General features: G+C 38.5%; 6 protein-coding genes across 9 annotated transcripts in view; all 6 read right to left on the bottom strand.

Moving 5' to 3' along the window:
* Positions 1 to 432: 432 nt before the first annotated feature.
* Positions 433 to 931, bottom strand: LOC120002525 (dirigent protein 4-like). The gene is made up of 2 exons (XM_038851293.1): positions 689 to 931; positions 433 to 624 (listed from the first exon to the last, which is right to left on the bottom strand). Exons 1-2 carry the CDS (start codon positions 929 to 931, stop codon positions 433 to 435), a joined length of 435 nt encoding a protein of 144 aa, XP_038707221.1.
* Positions 932 to 1,175: 244 nt separating this feature from the next.
* Positions 1,176 to 1,742, bottom strand: LOC120001404 (dirigent protein 4-like). The gene has a single exon (XM_038849719.1). It carries the CDS (start codon positions 1,740 to 1,742, stop codon positions 1,176 to 1,178), a length of 567 nt encoding a protein of 188 aa, XP_038705647.1.
* Positions 1,743 to 3,578: 1,836 nt separating this feature from the next.
* On the bottom strand, positions 3,579 to 6,164 carry LOC120001205 (eukaryotic translation initiation factor 4B3-like). The gene is made up of 2 exons (XM_038849423.1): positions 4,988 to 6,164; positions 3,579 to 3,967 (listed from the first exon to the last, which is right to left on the bottom strand). Exons 1-2 carry the CDS (start codon positions 6,079 to 6,081, stop codon positions 3,898 to 3,900), a joined length of 1,164 nt encoding a protein of 387 aa, XP_038705351.1. The 5' UTR covers positions 6,082 to 6,164; the 3' UTR covers positions 3,579 to 3,897.
* A 675-nt stretch (positions 6,165 to 6,839) lies between these two features.
* On the bottom strand, positions 6,840 to 13,681 carry LOC120001937 (probable magnesium transporter NIPA6). 3 transcript variants are annotated; one of them, XM_038850463.1, is made up of 10 exons: positions 13,432 to 13,681; positions 13,065 to 13,346; positions 11,498 to 11,554; positions 11,297 to 11,387; positions 11,039 to 11,199; positions 10,796 to 10,923; positions 10,565 to 10,702; positions 9,631 to 9,723; positions 9,416 to 9,533; positions 6,840 to 7,389 (listed from the first exon to the last, which is right to left on the bottom strand). In XM_038850463.1, the coding sequence occupies exons 2-10, from the start codon at positions 13,186 to 13,188 to the stop codon at positions 7,295 to 7,297; spliced, it is 1,005 nt and encodes a 334-aa protein (XP_038706391.1). In that variant the 5' UTR covers positions 13,189 to 13,346; positions 13,432 to 13,681; the 3' UTR covers positions 6,840 to 7,294. The 3 variants fall into 3 exon arrangements, with proteins under 3 accessions (XP_038706391.1, XP_038706393.1, XP_038706392.1); XM_038850465.1 differs by adding an exon at positions 12,828 to 12,909 and having other exon boundaries at positions 13,065 to 13,679; XM_038850464.1 differs by adding an exon at positions 12,801 to 12,909 and having other exon boundaries at positions 13,065 to 13,679.
* Positions 13,682 to 15,353: 1,672 nt separating this feature from the next.
* Positions 15,354 to 16,235, bottom strand: LOC120001938 (peptidyl-prolyl cis-trans isomerase). Its single transcript, XM_038850466.1, has one exon. The coding sequence runs from the start codon at positions 16,175 to 16,177 to the stop codon at positions 15,656 to 15,658; it is 522 nt and encodes a 173-aa protein (XP_038706394.1). The 5' UTR covers positions 16,178 to 16,235; the 3' UTR covers positions 15,354 to 15,655.
* A 720-nt stretch (positions 16,236 to 16,955) lies between these two features.
* The window catches only part of LOC120001936, a 30,889-nt gene continuing 28,378 nt past the window's right edge, over positions 16,956 to 19,466 (bottom strand). For both annotated transcript variants that reach the window (XM_038850462.1, XM_038850461.1), the window contains 3 exons: positions 17,884 to 19,425; positions 17,461 to 17,668; positions 16,956 to 17,367 (listed from right to left, as the gene is read on the bottom strand). In XM_038850462.1, the coding sequence (XP_038706390.1) occupies positions 17,267 to 17,367; positions 17,461 to 17,668; positions 17,884 to 19,425 (1,851 nt within the window). In that variant the 3' untranslated portion in view covers positions 16,956 to 17,266. The remainder of the gene's footprint in view (positions 17,368 to 17,460; positions 17,669 to 17,883; positions 19,426 to 19,466) is intronic.

Genomic DNA, 19,466 nt, shown 5'->3' on the forward strand with positions numbered 1-19,466 from the left:
TCTTATTGTATATACATGGACATGGTAGGGGCAATTTTTCCCTTGAAATCTTGATATATTTATGAATTTGATATTAACTAATAATTATATTTTTCCATGATTTTTTTTTTTTAGATACCAACTGCTGCATTTAGGGATTTTGTGATCAAAATCATAGATTTCATGGAACTGGCTCCACAATTCATTTAAAATTATAGAGTTTACAATTTAAATTCAATGGTTTGGGAGGTATGTCACATCACACCATATTTTTTTTTCCACTTCTAAGACTTCTCGGACTTTTTCTCCACCGTTGGATCCCCATGGGAATGTGCCACTTGTCATGGCGAGATATTATTATTGGATATAAGATTACATTGATATGCATATGGCTGCATACTACATAAACTGAAAACATTATTAAGATATGCATCTAGCAATAGCCATAGCTCATTAATAATGAACCAATTTGATGTTATACTCAACAATGTCAGCAACATTAGGCTTCCCAAAATAGGTCTTAACCATGGCAACCCCTTTAGCCATCCTGAATTTCCCTGTACCTCCAACTACCGCAAGATCACGTTCCAGGTCCAAAATCGAATTCCTCGACAATACATTAATAGAGCTCCCATTAAACTTTCTCTTAATAAAGCCAAAATCAGCATACATTACCAGCATTGTTCTATCTTGGCCAGCAAATATATACATTCCCTATGCCTTCCCGATCACTTCCTAGGAAGGTGTCGTTGGTGGCGGGTTTGACCATGATGACTGCAGTGGCGTTTTTGACATTGCTAGTCTCGTGGAAGTAGAAGTGGAGGTTGGTGACTTGCTTCTGCTTGTGAACATATGGTCTGCTCTGTGTGTAGTATGATTGTTTGTGTGCCAATCCAGTGTTGATGCAGCACATCAAAGCCAGTAAGGCCAAGATTATTACTCTTCCTTTCATTTCTTCTTTCAGTAGTGATGAAAAGTAACATTTACGGGATGAAAGGCAAAAATTGTTAGATTGTTCATCATGGATTAGGGCATGCATGCATATACACTTTGATCGATCTGATCAACAGTCAACAACGTACCAATGCAGAATAGGCATTTAAGCCGTTATTTATCATCGTCTTTTCTCCATAATTAAAATTACCACAAAATCAAAATATAAAATTAACGTATAAACTAGCTTAGCTAAACTAGGATTAATGAACCACAGTGACATTATACTCAACAATGGCATCACCAGTGGAAGCATTCAAAGAGTATGTCTTGAGTAGAGCAAACCCTTGAGCCATCCTGAACTTCCCTCTTCCTCCAACCACAGCGAGTTCGCGTTCTGTGTTCATCACCGGATTCCTTGAAACCACACTAAAAGAGCTCCCATTAAACTCTCCGGCGGTAAAACCAAAATCAACATACATCACTAGTGTTAATTCTTCCTGGCTAGAAGACACATAGAGCCCTTGTGCCCTCCCAATCAGCTCCGAGGCAGGATCCGGACCAACGGTGAGAGGATCGTCGATTGCGAACAAGGAACCAAACGGTGCAACTTGGGTAGCACCGGTGGTGTTGGGTTTGGCGACCAAGGTTACACTAGGATTTTGACCACTGAGGGTGTCATGGAAATAGAAGTGCAGATTAGTGACTTGGTTTTTCATGGAAGAATATGGACTGGTCTTTGAGTAGTATTCGGTTTGTGCCAATGAGGTGCTGGTGCAAGCAATCAAAGCCACAGCCAAAGCCAACAACACTATTGTTCTTCCTTCCATCTTTTTCTTGTTTGATTCACAACCTTCTTTTACAGCCCTATACTGTTTAGAACCCTTTATATATATGGCCTTGTGATCAAACAATTTTACTAGGGTAATAAAGATTCTTGATTAGAATATTTTTAGTACATGAATATGCCATTAATATCATACGTATAATATAAGGTCAATTTTTATTCAATTTAATGAAATCATGCATTAATATCTTTTGATCATACGTATAATAAAAGGTCAATTTTTTGTTCAATTTAATGTAAATCATGCATGAGCAAAGGAAATAATAAACAAAATCAATCTGCCTTGATATAAGGGAGATTTTGTTGTTGTTTGATATAATTAGTTATGCTATTTATGGATGATTCAGATACGGATCCTCAAAGGTTACCTAAGAATTTATGTCACAAATGTATGAAGAATGACTGATCTCTCTTTGGCCTTCCCCCAATTTAGGGTTTTCTTTTCGCGACTGTTTTTGATGAAATTTAAAATCTAGCACAATTTTTTTTTAATTTAATAATAGAAATTGAACCAAACTGATTTCCTAGTTTTTCCCCCTTTTAAGGTAAATTTTATTGAAAACGAGAAAAGAAAATTACATCATGGAATGACTGTGTCCCAAATTTCCAAACCTTTCGCTTTATGTATCAAAATTTGGAAATCTAATTGCCCAGATGAACTTAGATTTATTTTAATTTTTTCCTGTATTGCTAATGCAGCACACACTCTTAAATTAAATTAGGTTATGTAGAATATTGCTGCTGTTACTATAACACAATAGTTAATATAACAGTAACACTAAAGATCCCAGTTAGGTGTTTTAAGTCTCGGTGTTCCTGTGCTGAAGATATTGGAAAGAATAGTTGTCTCTAACAATTAGCAGTTCATGAAAACTAATCAGACATGAGAATGGTTTGTGTGAATGATGATTGCAGATTGCTTGTCGAATTGTTTACTGAGACGCGGATAGCTCTGCAATTGGAACTTTTGTTGGCAAACGGCTGTTGGTTGGCCTGCAAAATTAAGGAAGAGGCATTAATGGAGAGAGATCTTGAAGGGAAGTCAAGATGCTTCATTTATCAGCTCCTCTTCTTCTCAACCATATTGCACATGCGGGTTCTAGAAAATCTCTCTTCACAATCAATACCTCTCTCGCGCTCCTGCACTTGTTGATTAAGTAACACACTATTCACGTTCATGGAGAGTATAATGTGTGTACACTGACAGATCTTTCCTAGAAAATATCAGGTCCTGCAGAGCTCATCAGCAGGGCTATGCATCAGCACAGGTATGCCCGACACAACAGAAAGAACAGGACCGTCTTAGTGGCAAGGACGGGTTTGAAACTCGTATAGTATGTCCTCAAGGTCGAGTTTGATTTCTAGTTAAGTTGAAGGTTTGGGAGTCGTGTAATATGCCTTTTGGTTACATTGATGGTTTGGGATTAGAGTTTTTTTTGACAACCACGGAACCATCCAACCCAACATGTATTTGAACAGTTGAGAGGAAGTAAGTTCTCAGCATAACGGCCCGTACCACACAAACAATAGATAAAATTAGACCAAAATCCATGCAGATAGAGACCCAAAAGTGAAACAAATCCACAAAAAATATCTCAACTGCAGATAAGAAAATATCTCAACTGATTAGTTCAACCTCGAGCACTGTATATCTTAAGTCCAAAGCGATAACCAATCAATTCATCGCCAAGTGGTTAAATTAAAGATCTGAGACATCCCCAACAAAGACATTCCACTGGCCCTGGCCTCCACCTCTGATCAAGTTCATCAAAGAAACAAGGTTTACAAACAATGCGAAGAATTAGGATGAACAGTAACATCTATTGAATTATTTGATCATGGATTTAAACAATTAAAACCCACACTCAGAGGTCAGGAGAACAAAATTCGATAAAATAGTAAAACAGAAGAGTAGGAATGGTAGCGCACCTACAAACAATGCCCCAAAGGCCATGCTAGTGTTTAATTGTTTACAACCCTACCAAAACTGTCCCCATTGTTGTTCCACAGAATACTCCATCCCCCAAAAACAATAATAAAACAAACAAAACAAAAGGCCTCAATAATCCAACACTTAAATAGTAAGTTCAAAATTCTCTCCCTTGTCGACGACCCTCAACTTCCATATGAATGAATCCTCAATTTTCGGTATGTTCAGCATCTTCAGTTCCATTTTCGACTGCACTTCCATCATCGCTCTTCTCCGCACTGCAAATTGAAATCAGTTACACAGAATAGAAAAGACTGCCCCTCTAGCGAGACCCCAAAAACACGAGCAACCAAGTTAAAGCAAACCAATTAAACTTCCATTTTTTTCATCATCATCAAGGCTTTTAACCCAAAAAAATGTGCAGTCCAGCAGTCCACTACATGAATCTGGATTCAAAAGATATGATTGTACACAGTCAATTTATCCTGAGTAAGGCTGGCAACCATTACTTTGTCATACACCACAAACAAGCAAATCAAAATGAGATTCACTAGAAATGATAAGCACTTAACTTTTAGACATCAGACAAATTATCGTCGCCCATGCACAAACACAGTAATGTATGCATAACTTTTATTGTCAACCAACACAGGTCCTTGCTGGCCCCTGCTAGTTGCCCATGGAACCAAATAGTGAGAATAGGGATCATGAAATGTCAGTTGGACTTGCCTATACTAATGGCCTCAAAGAACTACGCCAATAAAACATTCTCTAGGTTGTGAAAAAATATGCATAATGCCTATGATAAAACTACCTCAATTATTCCAGCTAATCCCAGAAAAAATGGACAAGCGGAAAAAAAAACAAAAAAGCAAACCCTAAACAACAATCATGAACTCCTTCTAATCATTCCAAAAGGCACCAAATTAACCAGCAAAAACGAGAGGAACAAACACTTTCCTCTTGGACAAGATAAGAAATGAAGAGTCCCTGACCAACACTTGTCGCAACCCAGCAAATGGAGCTGAATTTTCATCTCAAACATATATAAGCAGAATCAATTATCCCGTAAACATATATATCATAATAATAACGAGAGGCTCAAAACATCATGCAAGATCATAAGAACAATTGCAAACATTGGCAAAAGAAAATAAAACCAAAAGGCTTATGAACGAGCATATAACCACTGCATGGACACAGCAAATAAGGCACAAGATTTGATCTTCATAAGAAACAAAAACAGTAGAAATTAATTATCAGAACTTCCTTCTATATAACAGTAACTTAAAACAAACCTCTGAGGTCGAGAATCCGAATCAACAGAATCACTCTTCCTCCAGCTCTTCTCTGCCCGAGCATCAGCTAAACTGGATCCACTCCCGAAACTCCTACCAAACGACCCCTCCTTCCTCTCTGTCATTGTCTCCTTATTATTCACTTTCAAAGATTCAAGCTTTTCATCAATCTCCTTCCAGTCCTTCCCTTTCTCGGCCAAAACCTCTTCTCTGGGCCTCGCTTCACCGAATGGGCTCGCTGTCTTGGGCTTGGCCACAGCCGCTGCAACTGCAGCATCATCAATCACAGGCAGAGTTCTCGGCTGCAAGACAAGCCTAGGCCTTGCCACACCACCATCGCTATCCTCCTTCTTCCGCCCCCAATCATCACCGCCACTCCCGTTCGAGACTTGCCTATCCCCTCTATCCCTCGACAGCGAATCGAAACTCCCTCTCCTCTCAAATCCACCGCCATTAGAACCGAACCCCCGTGGCTCGCGCTTATTGGCAAACCAGCTATCTGATTCGTCCGCTTTCGATTGGGAACCAAAGAAACCGCCTCTATCTCTCCTCTCACTTCTCTCAAAGCCATTCCCAGGCATTGATTTCTTCGTTGCAGACCAATCGTCGATCTCATCAGCCCGTGACGGCGCAGATTCTCTACTGGCGTCCCTACCGAAACTCCCGTGTCTCCTAGTCTCATCAGGATCCCTAGTCGAGCCCCATCGAGACTCATCACTGTTGGAATTGGAACTGTACCGGTTATTGCCTCCATAAGATTTGAAGCCGCCGCCAAGCCTATTCCGGTCCAACTCCTCAGCGGTTCGCTCGCGAGGGCCAGTGGGGAGGTTGAGGAGATCCTCGTGAGTGAGCCCCTTAGGCTGGGTCGGCTGAGCCGAGGTGTAAGCAGAGAACTCAGCGATGGAGAGGGTCTGGGGCTTCTTCTTCTTCTTGGCCTTGGTGGCGGAAGCAGCCGCTAGGGAAGGAAAATCGGCGAGTTGCTCGCCGAGAACATCGGTTGTCTGTTTCTGTTGTTGTCGGACTTCGGCTTCTTGCTCTTCGGCGTCTAAAGCCCACGCGCCGGGTTTGGCCCAAGCAGACACTGTTGCCGCCATGCTGCTGTTTCCTTCTCCCTCTCTGTGTGTGGTTTCTAGAACTTGTTTGGTTGCGTTGCTTAGCAGCTTACGAGGGCAATTGCATATATGCGTTGTGAGGAGTATCGGACGGTGGAGGATTGAAGATATAGACTCTCTCAGGAATAAGATTTGATGCAATGGACGGTTTAGATGGGACGTTAATTTTCAGCTTTAAAACAGAGATGGGCTTGTATGAAGCTAACGGTCGCGTTGTTTTGCCAATCAAAGTAAGTTTTTGTCGATTCTAGGTAGATATTTTGGTACTTTACGCACTGTGACATTTAACAATATGCATGGGGCTGAAAACTAGAATATTGTCAAGGAGAAAGAAGAGATGGCTCGAATCGTAATTAATTGAATTACGCATTTATGTATATGAATATCTAATGTTCAATTCTAGCAATAAATATGTTTCTTTGTTATATATAGAAGAAAATTAGAATACTAATCGATGTCGCGATCCAAGTCTCAAAATTATTAGGGTTTGGATTCAACCCCAAATTATAATAAATTGATTTATTTCTCCTTATGATCGAATTTTCTTCATGACTCATCAACATCTATCTTACTCTATCTAAGAAAATGACATAAATATTTAAATATAGATGTTGAAAGACCATATCTTGCCGCCCTTAGATTTTTCCCGTTTTCCTCCTGATTGTGAAGAACTGTAAGTTGTGCAGAAATTGAGTAATGGCTGATGATAAAGTTTAAAACTTCTGGGATGCCCAAAGGGCTCGAAAAATCACTCATCGAGATCTATCAACAGTGAAACAATGGATTTACACATCTTCAACAAGAAAACGAAGTACCCATACTCCAAAGGAGAAAATGAAACGAGGACTCTTAATACTATATCAAAAGAACAGAAAAATATGTATATACAAAAGAATGACTCATGGTACATGCAATGAGATCACTACTTTCTCTGCCCTGGTTTTTGTACAGCTCTCCGACCCTACTGTGTTGAGATTATCCTGCAATTCAAGCGGATGACGATGCATTCATAAGTGCATACTTCCTGTCACAGAAGCTACACGTAAAAAACCCACCAGCAAAACCAATTGATACACCAAATTTTGGCCCAAAATCAAGCTCCTCTTTGCTCTGCAAAGACTATGCCTGCCGGCCTCGACCAGAGCTTGATTGATAGAGGATCAGATTCTTCTCGCATCAATTCAAAAGAAAGACTTCACTGCACCAAATAATCTGAACTGCGTAGATTAATTAGATATTCATCTTCAACACCCTTCGTAGAACTTCCACCAACATACCAAGTTGGAGATCCTGCGATTTTTGGCAGAAATAACGTCAAGAAGTCAAGTAAAAAGTCATTAGGAAAGCTTGCATGTCCAAGTCCAACAGTCCAATCAGCTCCATACAAAAGAAGCCGATTTTTTGACAGAAAGATAAAACTTTCTTAGGTGAAGTTTCACACTTAATTTCGAATGCTTCTACTTATTTTTAGTACATAAACATTGAAAGAATAACTAAAATAAGCAGAAAGAAAATAGGTCACACAAGTTTAGAATAAAAGATGAGCTCCAGCCACGTTTTAGAATAATTAAAAAGAAGAAACCTCCATAAGCTTCAAGTGCACTTGTTTGAATAGATTCTGAACTCGTAAGTTGCAAGATATAAATCCAGTGGGGCTAAGTGTGAAATTTATTCACTTAGACCACGAACGACAACCTGTTGACCTCTTTTTAGGCCAAACTTAGTGGTCACAACTCACAAGCCCATGCATGGTGCACCAATCAATCATCCAAGGCAAGATATTTCATCATAATAAGAAAGTCCTAAAACAATAAAAAGATGGTTCTTGAACTGCTAAGTATTGCACTTGCCACACGGAGCTGATGCAGGGTGACACTATAATACAATTAATGTGACACAAGAAGCTGGTGATGGAACAGGATCCGGTCCCAGTTAAATATGCAGCATCCAGCAAAGTAAGATGGAGGAAGAGGACACATTTCATTTCCCAAATTGTCTGAAGAAACTCATAAATGTGCATCTAATCAATTTAATTACTTGCAAAATGAGAACACTGGAGAGAGGCACCCCAATGCAAGAATATGAGAACCTTCTTAGTTATTTACTGAGAGGGATGTACAAAAAACAGAGTTCATCACAGAGAAAGAAAAATGAGAGAAAGCAATAGCTCATAGCTAATGGAACTAGCATATAATTGACATCCCAATCCATTAAGCTACAATTCTTCAAACATTGCATTTTTCGCCAAAATAATAAAATGCAAAAGAGTCCATGAAAATGGTTTACCAATAAGAGTAAAGAACACAGATCAAATAATATGCTTAACATCTTAGACATCTGAGAAAACTTTTCTTTTATCTAAAAGAGCCTTCTATACAAACTATAAAGCATGTTCATCATACTATTTCAAATGGTTCATAACTATTAATCAAAAACAAAAATTGTTAAAGAACGATCAGTGTGGTTACTGTCTCTTGGTGACAGTGCACCGTATAAATATATCAGACCATTCATTTTCATTGGAAAAGCAAAAATCATCAAACTAGAGGGGATCAATTCAAAATCACCATTGACAATGCAACTACCTCATTATTCGTCCTTTCAATTTCAATATGCCGACTGCAACATTTGTTATTCTGAATAGTATGGCTTGAATAGATCAACACTTAGGCTGCTGGTTTGACTGCCTTAAATCATGGTGTTTTTCTCTCTCAGGGAACATTTTTGACCTTATGAAGTTATCCTCCCTGTAATTTTCTGGGTTGCACTTTCTTGGTGCTTTAATAATTTTTTTCATTCAAAAAAAAGAATAGATCAACACTTAAAAATGTCTGTTCACTTTTTTCCTCTGATTTTAGACAAGTATGCGATTATTGGTGGATTTAATTCTAGTTGTGACTTGTAAGAACATGAAAATTAATTAATGGCCAAGCAAATGGCCAAGCAAGACACAGGCAATATGGTCTTGAGAATATGTTCGCTTTTTTAATCGAGTATCTGTGCATTTGTGTATGTAGTACTGCAGTGTACGATGTACGACTTTATTTTTTGATATAGGAAAAGTCAGCTCTAGTGGATATAGGCACACTACAGAAAATTGTGTTGATTTCTCTTTTGTTTACTCTTTTTCCACCTTTCTATAATCACCACAACAGAGTATGACAGGTATATAGAGGACAATTCTCTATATAACAGGTCAACTGAATCAACATCACCTGCCACCCTACCACCCAATAGAAAATGGATACAAAAGAAACTGAAATCAATGGACCATAAGAAGATAAAAGAAATGAAAATGAAGATGGTCCATATGTACCTGGTGCTGGAGCTTGTTCCTGTTCTCTTGTTGCGTGAAGTATGATTGTTCCACAAATCACAGTGATGAATCCACTTATCTCAGAGGCAATGCTGCTTGCATTCTGGCCGGACCAATCCTTTGCAAAATATGAACATAAACACCAAGTAACTTTGATGAATATAGGCCTCTAATTGGCTCCAGAACAAATTGCGAAGTATGGAGAAGGAATCTACCTTAAACATTATGGCACTGGCAATGATGGTAAGAGTTGTAAACATTACATAATACACAGGAGAAACAATAGCTGCATTGAAAGTATCCAGTGCCTGGAAAGGAGATAACATGAATATCATGGAAATGATAAACCATAATTGCAGAAGAAAAAGTTCCACGTGGTGTAAACGAACAAAGGGCTAACTGAATTTGACTGATGGTACTCTGATAAAATCACCATCCACGCAAACAGGCATCCCCACCTTAAAAGGCATGTACAATTCAAAATTTTGTATTATGATTGGATTAACATCCCCTCAAATTTAAATTTAAAATAATTGATCAGCCAACTGTCACTAGCCAACGCTAGGGAAAGCTAAAGAGTTGAATGCGCAATTCTTCATTGGATTACCAAACTGCATGCAGATTAAGATTTTGTGCCTAGATTGCATTGGTGAAATAAAAGTCGAAGTGCCAAGAAGATTCAGATTCTCTGTTCTAACTAGCCACTCAAGAAACGATTCACAAAATCATTTACCAAAAAACTATTCACAAAATCCTTTCTTTAGCAAAGAAGATTCAGATTCTCTGTTCTCACTTTATCCCACATAACTTGTTTTAGAAGGAAATAATTTACATATTGATCTTACGGTTCCATTAATAGTTTGGGGGAAAGGTTAAACATATTTGGCAGATACATTTGCAACCAAAAGTCATCTATCTAGTAACATAAATAACAACCACAACAAAAGTGTTCTCATACACAAGCTAGATGTGTATTTATCTCAAAAAAATAGTTCTACAATATGATAGTTGATCAGCTACAACAAAGGCAGAAGACAAATTTCTCATGAGACAATGTTAAATCATTCAAATAGTAACAAAAAATCACTTTTATAGTACAATAGGCAAAGAAACAACACATTACTGTACAGAACTAAATCTGATACCTACCTTGTTCAGATAATTCAACTGTGTAATGACGCAGATTGCCACAACAGTAACAAAAAACCACGTCTGAGGATAAGTTATCTGGCTTATTCCCTCCAATGTTAGCTTTATTGCAATTCCGACTGCCTTTATGCTTACAACCTGAGTGATACACCTCGAATTTCACTAACTGCTTAAGGGAGTTCAAAACATGAATGCTTAGCAGTAAACTCAAATTAAAATGATCATAATTACCGTAAGTGAACCCATAAACGAACAGACAGCCAAGTAGATCAATATGTTTGTCTGCCCATAGCGAGCCTCAAAATGTAAAATTAAAGCCAACACTATTGACATTGCAGCTGCTACATATATTAGAAAGGCTGTCAACAAACAGGAAAGGATTAGGAAAAATAATTATGAATATAAAACTTGTAATGAAGTACAAGCAGCAAGTTTTTCATAAAGAGACTGAAATATAGGGAAACAGTACTAAACCTGGTTGAGTTGCTAGGGTCCAGATTTCTTGCACAGAATTCGGAGTATGTTCTTGAGGTGCGTGGATTACAATCACTACTGATCCCACGATGCAAGAGACACATCCAACAATACCCATTTTCCGTATACGTTCCTTCAACAAGAAGTGTGCCAAAACAGCACTATAGGGGTTCATCACACATTTTAGTTATGACAGATAGCTTTCAAACTAAATCAGATGAAACTACAAGTGACAGAATCTCATAATTCTGAACTTACCTGACAATTATACTTAATGCACCAAGTGGGGTCACTAAAACTGCAGGGGCATAAACATAAGCCACAAAATTTGCAATCTCTCCCACAATCACTATTTGATCATAAGAAACAGAAAGTCAGTAATCCCCAGAGGGCTGCTACTATCTTCATGCATAAAGCACTTGATGAGAGAGAGAAATTTATCTGCACTGTTTTACTTACTAGTCAACATGCCTGCCCACCAAAGAGGCTCTAGTAGGTAGGTATGGCCTCCAACCCCTGCATTACAAAAGATTATGTAAAGGACTCAATAAGCATAAAGCCAAATGGATTTTGATTAGACTGGCATCTACCCAACAGTTTACAAGAAAGCAAATATTAAAATCATGACACGTCAATCATCTATTTCACAAGAATATTGAAATCTTGTTTTGTATCAATCATAGTAGCTGCATGATTCAAAACCCACTGCAAGAGAAAAGTGACCTTCTGATAACAACAGGACAAGATAAGCATGAAAATGAAGTCTTAGGATGCTTGTTCAGATTGAAAGCAAAATGAGTTCATTTATGAAGATTACAAGCTGATTGAACTCTCACTTCCAAACCATCGTGTCATTAGCAATCAATATAAGTTTGTATGACAGAACAACTTCCTCATACTACATCTAAAATTTATTAGCAATCTTTTAGACCCAGCGCAAGTAAAAACAAATATTTCACAACAATTAGAAAACATAATTTGGTTAATCACCTTAGTAGGCTATACGTACATGCTATGACACTAGACCTTACCTTTCAACTTTTATCCACTCAACCACCACTTATCTGACAGAGCACCTTTCCAAACAGTGAGTTTGCTTGGTCAAGTGGGTTACGGATTCAAATGGCAGCACAAAAATATAGTTTGGACACAAGGTTTTTGGCTCTATGTATCAGTATAAAATTGATGAACAAAAAAGTAAACAACAATTCCAACAAAGAAAAAACTCATAAAAGTTTTAGTCCATCCTACTTGAGATAATATTAACATTTACACACATACATGGAAAATCTGAACTCATAAATAAATAGTATATATGCAATTCTATTTAAGTCGCCGACCACCAGCTTATCCAATATTTGAACAAAACATCTACATTAAGTGAAGACTGTGTACAAATATTCACAGACAAACATGCTAATAGGATTAGCAACCACATTGAGTATTAGAAATTAGAATGAGCAGGGGACTCAATAAGAATTAAGTTATGCTATAATAAGAAGATCTATGGACTTCTAAACTTTCTTAGTTCCCGCATCTTTCCTCTCAAAACATGCCTCCAACCATTTCCAACTCAGCTTGCAATTCCATAAAATCTAAAACCCATTAATTTCTTGTATATGCATTCAAACTGACTCGAAATTCAAAATAACACAGTTGCAAAAAACTTTAAATATCATACATGGAACTAGCATTCTCAAGCTAAATACCAGAATCTATTATCTTTGATATTGCTTCCATCATAATACAAATAATACACTACCTTTTTACACAAGAGGCGAATATTTACCCTACTGGTTAGCACCAAAAATGTCAATACGCTTTGTGGAAAGAATATTAGCCTCTTTTTTTGTCATCTTCATTGACCAAGTCTACCAAATTATCAAAAGAGGGATGGATAAAAATGAAATAATCAATATCGAATTAAATACCGTTGCAATCAAAGGAGTTCGATTCAGATCATTCAAAGCTGATTTAAACAGAACTAATAAAGATTGAAAACACGTCTGGATTTACATCAACTGACCTGCGCGTGTACCGTTAGCCCCAGCTCGCTTAAGGCCTTTCTTCTTCAGAATGAAACTCGCACCAATAAACGCGCTTGACGCCATTGCCAGGATCAACCCCTTCGTATTCTCCGGCATCCCCATACGCTCCCCCCTCTCCTCTCTCTAATAGAATTCTAGAGAAACTGTATGTACATATATCCGTGTAGAATTGTATAGAGCGAGTCGTTCGTATTGATCTTGGATAAGAGACAGAATGAAGAGGAGATCTGTTTCCCGCCAAAAAAGAAAGAGAAATTGCCCTAAAAAGCGAGCGTTTGTGAGCTACAATTGCAGACAGCTTTTCACGTCTCGACGCGTATCAATGATTCAATAGAGAGATCTTACCAAGTCTACAAAAGCCCCCTCTCTCTCTCTCTCTACGACTAGGAGGAGGAGGGACTCACTGAGTTCGTCGACTTGTCGGAAGCTTCGTCATTCCCGTGGAGGCATTGGTTATGATTTCCTGCTTCGCGATCCATTGTTCATCCTTACACACGCTTCTCGCAACGTGTCAAGAAGCTACTGAATGGGCAACGTCGCATTCATGTTGGTTTTGGATGGATTGTTTGTATGCGTGAGGACTGTGGAGGTGATTGGTCCGTGCCTGAGTTCTGATTTATCTCATTTAAGGCAGGTTTTGTTGCTTCTACGAGGGAAATGACGCAATTGCCCTCACAAAAAGCGGGTTTTTTCATTTGCTGTAATGGTCACGTAGTTCACGTGGACAAGCTGTATGCCACCATGCCAGCATTCAGACGACCAGCAAATCCAACCAACTCTATTAATGCAAATATTTGTACTGTATTTCATAGAATCTGACCTTTATTTTGTTCTTTTGGTAATCATAAACACAAAACACTTGTGTAATTACGAGGCTTTGCTATGACTAGAATCTCAAATCAATTGTTTCATGTGTTCATTTGTATGCGAATGCGCAATTTTATAAACCTTGATGATGATATGAGATGGTTGGAACAGTCATTACAATAGCTAAGCAATAAACGTGACTTATTATCATATTTACTCACCGAAAGATAGTACATATCAAAACTTTTCAATTTATTTGTCTAGAGTTTAAAATTGTGTCAAATATGTAACTCATGGCGGATTTTCACAGTTGTGGACAATCAACTTGCCTATGTGACTACCTTATAACAACTATTCTGAACAACTAATATGTAGCTCTAATGCGTTTGTGTTTGATTTGGAACTCACATGAACTTTCAGTGTTTTATTTGGAACATTTTTATCTTTATATTGAATATATATACATAAACGGTTACTATATATCTATGTTATCGATTTGTCCATGTGTTTTTTGCCAAGAAAAGTTATTATTTCCAAGTGAAAAATCATTTTCCACATGAAAATCCCTATTTACCCAATTTTACAGAATTTTGAAAATAATTTTGTTTGTCATTAGTTGCGAGCATGAGATTCTCGAGTCTTCAGTGATATATCACAAACAAAACGCAAAAATCCTCATCTTATTTGTCAAACTGGTCGCCATCTTGAGCTTGACACCCAAATTTTATCTGTTATTTCAAAATAAATATATCCGAAATAAACTATGATTTGTTTTTCTTTATCTTTGACTTTGTTTTACAACAATTTTATCAATAACATATATAATAGATATGTTGATTAAAAATGATAGCATACCAACATATATACTGGTTCAACTTGTGCTTGTAGCATATTGCTTTGGCAAACCATACAATCACAACCAATTGAGAATTTATAGAATAAAATTTTTATATTTTAGATTATGATTAAAATTAAGTCAATAAAATGAGTCGCAACTCATGAGGCCTCCACAATTCGTTTAAATTTATAGTCAATAATTTAAATTTAATTATTAGAAAAATATGTTCCATCACAATCACATTTTTGCTCCAATTATTTCAAAATTGTAAAGTATATAATTTTGAATCCAAGGAATTGCGGAAGCCCGATATATGTTTTTGATGACCAGTGCCTAATGCTTTTAGCATAGAGAATTCCAATAAAGAAAGCCTCCATGTGATGGTGGTGGATTGCTCATCACGCTTAAGAAATGACCACCATTAATAATTACACATCAGTGCCTCCACATACCTTTAAAAAACCTATAATTCTACTCAACCAAGAAAAAAGTACCGAGTCAAACACACATGGGCACAAGACCTGCAAATTCATCGATTATAGACATGGGCCCACTATGGACCCTAAAACGGTAAAACCATCCCAATTATGCCCAAAGCACTCAAAATACAAGTAACTCCATATCCACCAAAACACGATAGATAAAGCACAGTAGTTTATATGCATCAGATAATACCACATCCACTATTCATCAGTCCAGATAAAACCACTGTTAAATCCAAGAAACAGCCGATCGAAAACGATAACAGACATTAACCAAACCCTAACTTATTTATGGCAGTTTACTCCAACACGTAAAAAAGTCTCAGAGATCACTCCCGATAAGAAGAAAAAACACAGATCAAGGTAAAGACAACGACACTAGACCCAAATTCAAACTACTAGGCAGATCTAAGTCTCCATAATCACCGATGAAGAGCACGATCTAAGAGAGTTGACCGCAATCGGCGACCACAACAGGCTTCGAGGTCTTTCCAGATCCCGATCCGACCTTCTCAGCAGCTTTCACTACGTCCATCCCTTCAACGACCCTACCGAACACGACGTGCTTCCCATCGAGCCATGAAGTCTCGGCGGTACAGATGAAGAACTGAGATCCGTTGGTGTTGGGTCCAGCATTAGCCATGGAGAGGATTCCAGGGCCCACGTGCTTCTTCTGGAAGTTCTCATCGGCGAACTTCGCACCGTAAATGGATTCGCCTCCGGTGCCGTTTCCGGCGGTGAAGTCTCCACCCTGGCACATGAATCCCGGGATCACACGGTGGAAGGAAGAGCCCTTGTAGTGCAGGGGCTTGCCCATGCGGCCGACGCCCTTCTCGCCGGTGCAGAGAGCACGGAAGTTCTCCGCAGTCTTAGGGGTGGTGTCAGCGTAAAGCTCCATGACGATCCTACCGGCCGGCTGACCGCCGATCGCCATGTCGAAGAAGACCTTAGGATTGGTTGCCATCGAATCGGAGCTGCAAATAACAGGAAATAATTCTAGATGTTTTTTGCCGAGTGTGGTTAGGGTTTATGGATGAGGACGTTTATATAGTGGCAGAGATGGCTTATATCGAAGGAAATAGAATCTGGGCCGTCTAAATTGAACACGTGTAGGACTCCTGTGAGAGTACTTAACTATGGTTGGGTTAGGGTTATGACTAAGAGTTAGGGAGGGATCCGATGCAGCATATGCTCTTGTAATCATTCGTCCTAACTTTGAAACGGCGACGTTTAAAGTCCTGATGAGGAGAACCAATGAGGTGTTGCGAAACGTACTCTTGTCACCATGTGAGATTCAAAATACATGACTGGGACCCATCTGAACGTAATCCAACGGTTGTGTACGGTGGGTGGAGATTTTCGAGGGCACATCAACTTGGGATCGCCAAAGATAAACAAGGAAGATTTTCTTAATAAAATTGTTCATTAGGAAAAGCACGAGTGATATCAGGGATTCGATTCATTTCTTTATTTTTTTCCTTTTCTTATGAATATTTTTATTTATTCGAATAATTTTGTGAGGCTCTCCCATCCTTTCTTTTTTTCGAAACAAGGAGAGCCCTTATCACTCGACTAGTGTCTCGGGTGTTCTCCTATTTTTTTTTTCCCCTCAAATGAATATCTTTTCGTATAGATAAATGAGTATAGAAGCTTTAACATATCGACAATTTGCTCTGAACCACAGGCATTGGCTGCCTCATACGGCTATTTTCAAAAGGAAAAATAGACTGGGTCGCCTTGTCTACATCTTTGATCTTTCATCAGACTTATAATTAAGATAGTTTTGATGTCATGTCATCATCATCATGAATCAATCACCACAAAATGTACAAAAGTCTCTTCCCTAGCCAGCATCATCTGCTCACTCTTCTAAAACAAGAATGGCAGGAAGAAAATGCAGACGTATTCTACAGGAGGAATGTGAGGGCATACTTTTACATTTTCTTTAAACAGATTATATGAGGTAACAATTAGTAAGTAATAATCAGAATAGTCTAAACACTTCTGTTTTCCCTTTCTTCACTTCCAAACCCAATATGTTCTCTTCTGCTTTTCACAAAAGGCCCTCGCTCTGTAACAGTCCAGGGTAAAGAAGTGATATTATCTGCTTCAAGGACTTCACTGAGTCTTTTAAGAATGCATGGCCCTCCATTGCTGCAAAACCAATTGGGAAAAGAGACACAGTTATACTCAAACCTCAAGTAAAATAATTGCTAGCAATATATGAGGATTCAGGGACTGTTTTACCTTTAAACAGTAATTTGATTTCTTTCGAAAAACCCTCCACACGCCCCAAAACTGGTCTTATTCCACATATTTGTAAAACACACAATTCCAAGTACAAAGCCATTTCCATGATTTGAAGGAGTAAGTGACAGACAGACTGGGTTGCAGCATGAATATGTTTTGATTTGTTTGTCTCACACACTTCAGAAACAATAGCACTTGCTTGATCCTGCAATTTACTGAACAAGTCAATAAATAGAATAGGCCAATCCAGAGTTGCGTAATTATTTTAACGAGAAGATAAATTATAATCCACATTTGTGTGCTGGTGCATCCTCGCAGAACACATTTTTGGCCACATAAATAAATAATCAGACACCAAAAATACATAATCAATCCTTGACCAAAAACTCTATAATCTTTAGGATTAATTTGGCACTTTACCTGTAAGCCATGTAATATCTCAGGCATTGGGAGCTCAGGAAAATGAGCAAGATCAACAAAACCCAACTCCTCGGCCCTTTCAGAAGCACCCTCAGCTTGTAAACAGAGAAATCTCAAAAGAAGAAATGCGATCACGTATATTTGCAGAGCAACAGAATCAGAGAAAACTGTGTGAGAAGCAAGATTAGTGCCTTCAGTTGACTGACCCACGATTAAGAGAGCAGATGTTGCATTTGAGACAGCCGAAAGGTTTGGCATTGCCTCACAACCAAGGGGTGCAAGAGCAAACCATCCATTTCTGCTGTTGACATGTGATGGTTTCTTGCACCAATCAAACTCCTCTTTGAGGGCAGGAGGGCAAAAGAGAGGGGCAGTATTCCTTGGCAAATCTCCAAGCCATTGAGTTCCCCGGCTAATAAATGCCAAAAGATGAATGCATTTCTCCCTCAACTGCGAATCCATTTCTTTCATAGACTTAACCCACAAATTCCAATGTTTTGCTAGGACACACATAAGCATGAGGGTATGCTCTGTTTCCCTAAGATCAGAGAGAGAAATTTGAGTTCTTTGTGCCCGAAGTCTTTTCTTGTCATTGTTATTGGTTGGTAACTCAGGAGCATTGAGAAAAAAAGAAATCAGATAAAATTTCTCAGAAAAGAAGTAAGGTATCATATTTTCCACAATATCAGCACAAGAAGCAGTGTCTCCCAGGGAATGAACCATAGCAGTGACCACAGCCAAGCCAAGCCCCCAAATCTTTTGAGGCTTTTCAGTTCCGTCAGATAAAGTGAAGGGACTCTTTTTGTTCATGATTACGGTGGAAGATCTATCATCAGATAAGTCAGCAAACAACATTCTTAGGGAGGAGAAAAAACCAACACTCAGAAGCATCTCAGCACCACCCCTGACATATGCAAGGGTCAAAAAGAACTTCAATATACCAGGAATTGATGCAAGAGAACTTTTATCCTGAAGCTTCACAGTCAAATGCTGCAAGGGGAGATGTTTCCGTATAACTGGAAACCAAGTCTGGGGTGTCAAAACACATCTTAGTATTAAGTCAATGGTAGTAAGGGCGAGAGTCCAATGTTCAACAGTTGCAATGCCAGTGCAGAGAGTTGGTATTAGCCCTAAGCTCAAATTAGAAACCTCAGCAACTTTAACCGATTCCGCATCATTCACCCCACCCAAATGCGGGCTTTGGCAGATAATTTCTACAGCCAAAAGTTGTAACACAAGTAAAAGCTTGATTACTGTATTTACCCTACTAACTGATGAGTGGAAGTCGAAGAGCACCTTGAGGCCAAAACCCGCAGTTTTTAAAACAAGTACACAATCAGATAATGGCAGGCTTTTCCATACAGATCTCATAAGATGGAGAAGTAGTTCTGCTTGAGCTCCAAGGAAGTCAAGGACATCTTCAGATGCATCCAGTACTGGAGCTAGTGATTCCACTGCAGTGTGGAAATATTGGCATATGTGATCAACACAAGAAGAAACAAGTTGCTCAGGGATCTTCCCTCCAGTTGTATTCCCCCTTGACTGCAGCAACAGAAAATAAAAATTACTTTTTGTCTATAAGT

This window comes from Tripterygium wilfordii, chromosome 7 (assembly GCF_013401445.1).
Source record: "Tripterygium wilfordii isolate XIE 37 chromosome 7, ASM1340144v1, whole genome shotgun sequence".
Taxonomy (NCBI): Eukaryota; Viridiplantae; Streptophyta; class Magnoliopsida; order Celastrales; family Celastraceae; genus Tripterygium; species Tripterygium wilfordii.

What these genes read in the sequence shown, in the direction of transcription:
- LOC120002525 (XM_038851293.1), bottom strand. Translation starts at nt 931, where the DNA reads ATGAAAGGAAGAGTAATAATCTTGGCCTTACTGGCTTTGATGTGCTGC. An exon ending in ATCGGGAAGGCATAGGGAAT is followed by an intron (nt 625 to 688) that starts GTATATATTTGC and finishes GGCTTTATTAAG; the next exon opens with AGAAAGTTTAATGGGAGCTC.
- LOC120001404 (XM_038849719.1), bottom strand. Translation starts at nt 1,742, where the DNA reads ATGGAAGGAAGAACAATAGTGTTGTTGGCTTTGGCTGTGGCTTTGATT.
- LOC120001205 (XM_038849423.1), bottom strand. Translation starts at nt 6,081, where the DNA reads ATGGCGGCAACAGTGTCTGCTTGGGCCAAACCCGGCGCGTGGGCTTTA. An exon ending in TCGGATTCTCGACCTCAGAG is followed by an intron (nt 3,968 to 4,987) that starts GTTTGTTTTAAG and finishes TTCAATTTGCAG; the next exon opens with TGCGGAGAAGAGCGATGATG.
- LOC120001937 (XM_038850463.1), bottom strand. Translation starts at nt 13,188, where the DNA reads ATGGGGATGCCGGAGAATACGAAGGGGTTGATCCTGGCAATGGCGTCA. An exon ending in AGTTGAATTATCTGAACAAG is followed by an intron (nt 9,724 to 10,564) that starts GTAGGTATCAGA and finishes TCTCCTTTCCAG; the next exon opens with GCACTGGATACTTTCAATGC. An exon ending in GGAACAAGCTCCAGCACCAG is followed by an intron (nt 7,390 to 9,415) that starts GTACATATGGAC and finishes CAAAAATCGCAG; the next exon opens with GATCTCCAACTTGGTATGTT.
- LOC120001938 (XM_038850466.1), bottom strand. Translation starts at nt 16,177, where the DNA reads ATGGCAACCAATCCTAAGGTCTTCTTCGACATGGCGATCGGCGGTCAG.